Source organism: Lissotriton helveticus, chromosome 12 (genome assembly GCF_964261635.1).
Source record: "Lissotriton helveticus chromosome 12, aLisHel1.1, whole genome shotgun sequence".
NCBI lineage: Eukaryota > Metazoa > Chordata > Amphibia > Caudata > Salamandridae > Lissotriton > Lissotriton helveticus.
The window spans coordinates 102,919,167-102,928,258 of record NC_136073.1 but is presented as its reverse complement, the minus strand read 5'-3'; the positions used below and the strand labels follow the sequence as shown (position 1 = coordinate 102,928,258).

Genomic DNA, 9,092 nt, shown 5'->3' with positions numbered 1-9,092 from the left:
GGTTCTCAGCCGGTGTGGAGGACTTCGTGGCACTATGCCTTGTCGAGAGTGTACATTCAAAGGAGAAGTAAATGATGGAGGTTACAGTGTCAAAATGTATAATCAAGAAGTCTGTATTTAATACACTGTTGGAACATAAGAGATGTGCTGAATTGCTAAACTGTGTTATAACCTCTTATCTTGAACTCCATATCTAATATGGGGATTTGCATTGTGAGGTGGAATCACAATCCATAGGTTTCCCAGTGCTCCCCCAACTGCTGACTCATTGGATGGGGCACCCGTCTCAGGTTCCCTGGTGCTCTTTACAGAGTGGGGCATACTTCCTAGATTCCCTGGTGCTCTCTCCAGTGTACTGAGACTGCGGACTTGGTTCAAGAATAAAAGCTGGTTCCCCCCAGCACACATGCTCACTATTCTGAAGCCTGGAGCAAAGAATGTCTTTTGATCTTGTGGTCATTCGTCTCTTGGTTCTGGAGCGCTTCCAAGGCAAAGTCACCTCAGGGCTCCTTTGCTGTTGTACTTTTTTGTTGAACCTTCAGTAGCATCCATCTGGATTCTGCAGAGCAGATTACAATGAGTCTAGGAGACCAGTCAGGTCTCAAACAGTAAGGCACTAATTGGCTATTTGACTATTTTGGAAAGACCAATTTCAATGTAAACAATATTCCAAAATCTTGATGAAACGTATAAAGCAAGGGGCATATTTACAAGCCCCTTGCGCTGGTCATGCATCACTTTTTTCCCATGTTAAAAGTGACACACTGGCGACGCAAGGGGCTTGAGAATAAACCTCCAAGTTTTTAAGGAATTCAAGGACTAAACAAACTGTGAACTCAAAGGTAAAAGCTGAAAACAAAGGTAAAGATTAAATATATGATTCCTTTGATGTAATAGTAGCTCCAATATTTTCTCTCTAGAACTAGAGAGATGGAACCCTGTCCAGCTTCCTATTCTATGGAGAGAGACAGGTAGAGTCAAAGTCAAACAACTTGGTATGTTCCTGTTTTAAAAGACTTAAAGACATAAATCACTTGATGAAAAAAGAGTGTTTTGATGAAAAGTAAGAAATCATAATTTTGTTTTGATACCACAGCAGCTACTCAGGAGACACTGGGAATTCTCCTGACGTCATATTAACCCCCAAAACTCCCCAAAGGAACAGGTTAATATTTATATTCAACTTAATTAGTAATAGAGAAAGGAAATTTAAGCGCTGAAGATTTTAAACATTTAATTCTTTGCTTTTGGACCTCTCTTCCAATTGTTGTTTCCTCCAACACCCTTTCCCTCTCCTTGCTACTCCAATCCCAAGGCAATCGGAGTTGGTGGTGCCAGTAGGTGGACCCCAAAGATCTTGGTGTAAGCTCTGAGAAATGGACATCGCTGACACCTTGCCTGGCAGTTCAGCTATACTGTTTCTGTTGGAGCAGGGTGAAGAACAATGAGCTGAAATACTACCCAAGAGATTGCCAGTGGTAGGCACTCTTCCCATCATCTTTTGTGTCTTTGATGTGCGGTCCTAAATGGCAAGGGCATGCTCCCATGTGGGTCTCTTGCTCACTGTGCCACTGGAACCAAGCTACACTTGCCATCCTTAGGAGGATTCTGGTCATTGGTTGCTTGTGTTCTTCTTCAGGGAGGACATGGTGAGGCAGTTCATGCTGAACTATTCATATCGGGGTAGGATCAAGAATGATTTGCATAAAGCTGGGTCCAAACTGAGCTGGCATTGTGGACAAGAGTATGATGGGTTGGAATGATATCCCAAGCGATTGCCAGTGATTAGACAATTCCAAACATTCCTCCTATTACATTTTGTGTGTTTGATATTTGAAATTTCGCCAAGGCCTAAGAACTACCTTTCCAGAGCATTTTATGTTTTCTGTGAACATTAGAGGTGTGTGCATATCATGAAAAATAAGGTATTTTCTTCACAATAATGACTCTTTCGCCAAAATGATGTTCATGATGGTAACATAGTGTATGCTTGTCTCATTATCTCAGTCTGAATAACATCTGGTGAATGTCTGGTTATGGCTTTGCTGGTAATGATGGTAAACACGGCAAAGTGTTACTGAAGTAGGTAACCCATTGACAAACAAATACTTATGCTCAGTTTTTGAGGGTGATTAATCGGTTCCTCAATGTTTCTTTTCTCATTAGCAGTTGCCTTGTGTTCAGTTCGGGTTTTGTCAATATGATGTAACATTTTGGGATGAATATACAAACAAGTATACCAGCACTAGAGGTGAGGATCCCAAAAACCTCCATAGCATCCACATACTTGCCTTCGGTGCTCAGATAACTTGGCACAAATGTCAACCACACACTGAGGAAGACAAGCATGCTGAATGTGATCCACTTGGCCTCATTAAAGCTGTCGGGCAAATTACGGACCAGGAATGCTACAAGAAAACAGGCAGCAGCCAACACCACCATGTATCCCAGCAGGCCCCAGAGGGCAATCTCAGAGCATTCATTGCAATGTAAAACAATTGTTCCAATTCTTATTGACATGTTCTTTTCTGGAAATGGTGGACAGAGCACTAACCAGGTGGCTGAGATGAGGACTTGAAGAAATGTGCAACCAGAAACTATAACCACAGGAACACACGGGTTCAGCCACCTCCTCATGTTACTGCCAGGCTTTGTAGCATTAAAGGCAATGACCACCAAGATGGTTTTGGCCAATAAGCATGATAAACAGAGGACAAATATGATGCCAAAGGAGGTTTGCCGGAGAAGGCAGGTTATTCTCTGAGGTTCTCCTAAGAAGAGAAAAGAGCAGAGGAAGCTCATCATAAGTGCTCCCAGGAGAAGGTAACTGAGACCCCGGTTGTTGGCTTTTACTATCGGAGTGCGACGGTGTTTGAAAAAGATGCACATAACACAAGCTGTGAAGGTGAAGGAGATCATTGCAACCCCAGCCAGTGTGGTCCCCAGGGGTTTCTGAAAAGAAAGGAATTCAATTGTTTTCGGTACACATGCTGTTCTCTGGTAATTGGGCCATTCGTCACTGGAACACTGCAAGCAAGTACTTGAATCTGAAACAAAAATAAGGCATTTTTGGTTTAATTGCATTTGAGAAATTAAATGTATTCTGAGCATATACATCAAATGACTTTTTAATTTTTGTGGTAGCTTCCTTAGATTTTATACACCTGTTATCACTTTTAATGGCTATGAAATCAGGAAACAGAAGGTCCTCCTAAAAAGGTAATGAAGTTGTGAGATTCTGAGACGGCCATTAAAAAAAACATAAAATAGGTGGGTCAGGTGATAATAGAGGGCAACATTTAATAGGAAGGCATTAGACTCCAGACACCCCTTTAATAGGTAGGGAAATAGGAAAGTGCAGGGTCACACAGACCACAGCCTGTGGGCTCAAATTCAGTCATGAAGAAAACATGAGACCGAAAGGTCACTTTGAGGTATAAGAAAGACTTCTGAGAGAAAGCTCACTTTTAGAGTTCAGAAACACATAAGATTCTGGGCTCACCTTTAATAGTTTAAAAGACATGAAGGTGGACATGTATCTGTCATTGCCAGAGAGGAAAGCCACCAGAGGCTAGTCTTTTGGGTTTGTGGAGGTTTCACAATTAATGTGTATAAAGTTATAAAATAATAGGTTCAACCTTCATAGTAAAAAAAGATGTAAGACTGGGTATTCACCTCTCATTACAACATGAAAGTGGAGGTTCCCTTTTATTAAGACTACATGAAAGGTGAGGCTCCCATTCTACAGGAAGCTATTAGGCAACAGTTTCGCAGTTAATAGTGAGGACAGTGAGTCACTAGAGGGTGACCTTTACTAGGTAAGACGACTTACCTTTGAAGTTTAGAAAGACATGAGACTGGTGGTCGTACGTAATGATTAGGAAGACATATGACTGAACTCTGACCTCCATGGGTCAGAAACAGATGAGTCTGGGGTCTGCATGCTTGTCTACAGGGGTGTGAAAAATGTCACAGAGAAGTTTTAGAGGTTAGGTTCAGAAAGGCACATGGCTAGAGAGACTCCTGAAAACTCATGTATCCCATTCTTTGAAAGACATTTCATTGATATTCGCTTGGCAGCTTGGCAGTAGCTCTTTAGGGGTAAACTTTAATGAAAACACTCTATGTTACTGTCATGTCCTCTACTGGCAGGCACGGCAGAGAGAGTGAGCTAAAAAGCTGTGGATTTACTAATCTTTCATGCCACTGCAACGCGGCAGGGAACTTACTGCACAGTGTTTTGTAAAACGGAGAGAGCAGAAATGTGCCATTTTTACTAAAATATAGCTCACTTCTGGTAGCTGCTTACGCAGACACACTGTGTGCAGCCTAGTTCCATTGCAGGCACGCTTGCTTCATGAGGCGAGGGTGACTGGATTGTTTTTGTGTTCGAAAGGACACTTTCCTGCATAAAAACAACCCTGAAACGTATTTTTTTTTCTATGTGTGATAGAAAAACCATTAGCAAAGCCAATAGATCTGGCATAACCATTTGGATTTTTTTTTTGTGCTTGTCGTACTTTTTTGCAAAACTGAATTTTTCAGGAAGCTGCTGGGTCCTCATTGAATCTAAAAAAAATGTCTAGAAACAAAAGTGTTTTCTGGTCTTAAAAAAGTATACATTACAATGGTACACCTGGCGCTGAAGGGAACTACTTTGGGTGTGGGTGTTCTACTTATGAAAGGGAAGCATGCCATAACTCATATGAAGTCAGGAAATGGCTGAAGTGGGCTAACAATGCATGCAAGTATGGAAGAAAGAGTCAAAAAGGCAGAAAGGAAAACAAAAAATTAAGAAAGGCAGCCAAAAAAGAAGGAAGGATGGCAAAAAAGAAAGAAAAATGGGAAGGAGGAAAGTAGGGAAAGAAGGAAGTCAAAAAGGAAGAAAAGATGAAAGCGGAAAGAAGGGAAAAAAAGGGCGGAAAAAACACAAATAACAAGAAAGAAAGAAGGAAAGAAAAATAATACAGAAGACAAAAAAGAGGGAAAGAAATAAGTTAAAGGGTGCAAAACAGACAGAAAAAAGGAAAGAAGGCAACAAAGAAGGAAGAAAAGAAGGGAACTGAAGTAATAAAACAGGCGAAAAGAAAGAAAGGAGGTAGGAATGAAATAACGGAAGATAAAAAAGAAAGAAGGAACGAAAAACCAAGAAAGGCGAAAAAGGAAAATGATAAAATAAAAAAAGGAAGAATGAAAGAAAGCACAGCAAAATGAGTAAAGGAAGAAATAAAAAGGAAAGAAAGCAAACAGAAAGGGAATAAGGAAAGAAAAAGAAAAGAAGATATATAATTAAAGAAGGAAGCGAGCAAAAAGGAAGAAGGAAAAAATAAAAAAGAAGGAAAGAAAGAAGGCAAAACAAAAAAGGAGAGGAGAAAGAAAAAAGGAAAGAATGCAAAAAGAAATGTCAAAGAAAAAAGGCAAAGAAGGAAGGAAAGAAAAGAAAAGAAGACAAAGAAAGAAAGAAAGAATGAAGGAATGAAGTTAAAAAAGAAAGAAAAAAGTAAGGAAAGATAAAAAAAAGTAAAGAAGGCAAGAAATAAAGATGCAAAAAAGGAAAGGAAAGAAAAATGAATGAAGGCATAAAATAAATTGAGGAAAAAAGGAAAAAAGAAAGGCTAAAAATTAACACGAAGGAAATAAAAAGGAGTAGGCAAGAAAGAGGGCAAGAATGAAAGAAGGCAAAAAAAAAGAAAGGAGGTAAGCCAGAAAGAAGGAAAGAAGGAAAGAAAGAAAGAAAATAGGGAAATAAAATAAAAGGAAAGCAGACAAACAAGGAAGAAAAATAAAGAAAAAGATTAAAAGAAGGTAAAAAAGAAAGCAGAAAAGAATAGAAAAAGGGTAGAAGGCAAACATGTAAAAAGAAGGAAAGAAAGAAAGAAGAAAACATAGAAGGAAAGACAACAAATTACAAAAAAAGAAAAGAAATGAAAGAAAGTAAAAAGAAACAAGGGAAAAGATAGCAAAGGGGATAGAAAAAAGAAAGAAAAATAACAACGCAAATGAAAGAAAGGAATTTGGAAAGAAGATGGACAGAAAAAAGGAAAGAGGGTTCACTGTATAAAAATGTGCACACTAAAACCCAAATTTCACCCCACCCATGTTTAAATACAATTGTTACAAGTGTGCTGCAAAATAAACACCATAAAGTTTGGGCTTCTTATTAGGTAGAGTTTATCAAAGAACCCCTGGTGAAACTGAGTCCTGGAAAACAATATGGTATGTTGTGAAATAGCAGCAGTCACTTTGAATGCAATTTATAACAGAATTTGAAGGAGACAGGAAATGATAAAGAAAAAATGTAAAACTGTCCAGTGCTCACTTCATATGCATCCTATTATCACATCAGGCAACACTTGCATTAAAGGGAACTCTATGTGTGTGGATGTGCACCTTGTGAAAGAGCAAAATGCAGTCACTCAAAGTGATGTTAACCAGAGACTTAAGTATGATGATGATGATAATGATGATTTAGTACTTATATAGCGCATACTGTCACCCTACGGGTATCCTGGCGCTTCCAACTGTAGAAAGTGACCAGAGTGGAAAAAGTCGGGCCTTAATAGATAGGAGATTAAGCTTTAGGGAAAGAGCCAGGTTTTAAGCTCTTACGGAACTCTATCAAGGAGTCCGTTTGTCTGAGATTCCGGGGAAGTTCATTCCAAAGGCGGGCAGGCAGGCAGATAGTTAGACAAGAAAATACCTACTTTCTGAAATTGGTATTTTCAAACACAGAATGTTAAAATCAACTTCACTAATAGATGCATTTTATCATTCTCAGTTCAGGCATACTAAACTCGAATGTCTCCCTAGTTTCCTGAGGCACTTAGGATTATAAGATGTAATAATCAAACTGCCCATTCTGGCCTATGGGGAATAGGTAGCCTTGCAATAGCAAGAAACGAAAATGGCTGTAATTAACTATTAGGACATGCCACGCACATCAGGGCTTGTCCTACCTTTTACTTACTTGGGCCTTGGGCCTACCATAGGGGTATCTGATATGATGAAAAGGGACGGTTTAGCGACTGGCAAGTGGGTGTACTTGCCCAGTCAACATGGCAGTATCAGACTGCACACAGGCTCTGCAATGGCAGACCTGAGACACACTTTTACAAGATGCTTCTGTGGGAGGAGTGAAATATATATATATATATTCACTGAAAAAATATAGGTTTCAGGGGTGTTATAGTTAGCTGGACATTTCACTCATACAAAACCATTGAAATTCCCCCGTTATAGTTAGTTCAACTAACTGCTAACTATAACTCATGCGCCCGCAATGCACTGCTGATGACGTCACATATTACATCACTCATGACATGGTCAGTGACATCACTCATGACATCACTAATGACATCTCAAATGACATCACTGATGACATCATCCTGTGAATGTGTGTTTTTCTGAAAAAGAAATAATTTTTATATATATATATATCTAAAGGTCGATGGAAGAATAAATGGGTATATACGTGTCTAAATGGATGATTTTTCCTGAAAAATTGATTGTATGATTGATTAAATGTATCTTAGTAAATACATGGGTGAGTGAGTAATGTTTAAATATGTAAATATCTGTATCAGTCTCTCACTTTGTCTATAAGTGGCTGCATGGGTTGGTGAGTAGCTACATGAGTGTCTATATGGATTATTAGTTGGTTTTATGAGTATCTGTATGAGTGTCTGAGTGTCTGTAGGGTTCGGTGGAGGGTATTACTTAGTGCATAGATGCATGAATGAGTGACTCACTGTTTGTATGTGTAGAAGACAGCATCTGTGCAGGTCTTTATGGGTGGATGAGTGTGTGTATGGGTGTGTTAGTGAGTGAATGACTGTCTCAATAGTATCTTTATAAGTAACTACATATGTTTTAAACTAGTATATGTGAGTATTAGTGTATATAAGTGAGTATATGTGAGAGTGAGAGATTTAAAGAGTTCCTGTATAAATAAGTATGTGTTTCTATAAGAGATTGTTTAAGAGAGTCAGTATGTGTATGTTTCTGTAGAAGTAAGTGTGGTGGTGTGTGTATAAATGCATTTGCAAGTAAATGGAAGTTTGATACTTTCTTTGCATATGTGACTATGTGTGTGAATAACTCTATGGATGAGTGTCAGTGTGTAATAGGATGTATAGATGTATGAGTACATATGATGAGTGTGTACATGTATGAGTGACTGTATAGAACTATTGGTGATTGAGTGGATGTGTGTGTAGATCTTGGAATTACTAAATAGGTGTGTTGTAACTGGTATTGGTTTTTCCATTTTTTTAAAATGTTAGTTTCTATTTTTGAGTGTGTGTATCAAAGGGTATATTAGTGTGAGAGGAGGTCTGCCACTCTATCACAAGGATGATGTCATCAGTGCTGTCATCAGTGATGTCATTTGAGACTACAGCAATGGTCTGTTTCTGGGCGCCCCTGAATCTACTTTTAACAAACTTCAGCAGGTGCAAAACGCGGCGGCCAGACTTCTTATGGGCATCCCCAGAACAGAATCTGCCAGACCTGCTCTTAAGGCCCTGCACTGGTTACCAGTGCGGGAGAGAGTGAAGTTTAAGGCACTATCCATCGCACACAAAATTCTTCAGGGCAGTGGACCTCCTATCCTGAGGAATTTGGTTGTGCCTTACAAAGCTAACAGAGCGCTGAGGTCTGACCAGAGGTGTTTGCTCCATGTCCCGAGAGTAAAAAGATCACGCACGGGCGGGAGACGATTCTCTGTGCACACAGCAACGCTCTGGAACTCTCTGCCCCTAAAACTTCGTGCTGAGACCTGCACCCTGCGCTTTCGCAGGGGTTTGAAAACACATCTGTTCCCCGTGTGAGTCGATACTACTATCTCATGGTCTTACGGTTGATGCACTGTTCATAGCGCCGGGATGCCTTAGGGTAGCTGTGCGCTATACAAGTTTTAATAATAATAATAATAATAATGTCATGAGTGATGTCACTGACCATGTCATGAGTGATGTAATTTGTGGCGTCATTAGCAGTGCATTGCGGGCGCGCAAGTTATAGTTAGCTTAACAAACTATAACAGGGGAATTTCAATGGTTTTGTATGAGTGAAATGTCCAGCTAACTATAACG

At 39.5% G+C, this 9,092-nt stretch overlaps 1 protein-coding gene across 1 annotated transcript in view; it reads right to left on the bottom strand.

The window, feature by feature from the left end:
* Positions 1-2,115: 2,115 nt before the first annotated feature.
* Positions 2,116-9,092, bottom strand: part of LOC144797958 (extracellular calcium-sensing receptor-like) — a 92,467-nt gene continuing 85,490 nt past the window's right edge. Inside the window, exon 5 of the mRNA XM_078668763.1 lies at positions 2,116-3,047. Coding sequence (XP_078524889.1) covers positions 2,116-3,047 — 932 coding nt within the window. The remainder of the gene's footprint in view (positions 3,048-9,092) is intronic.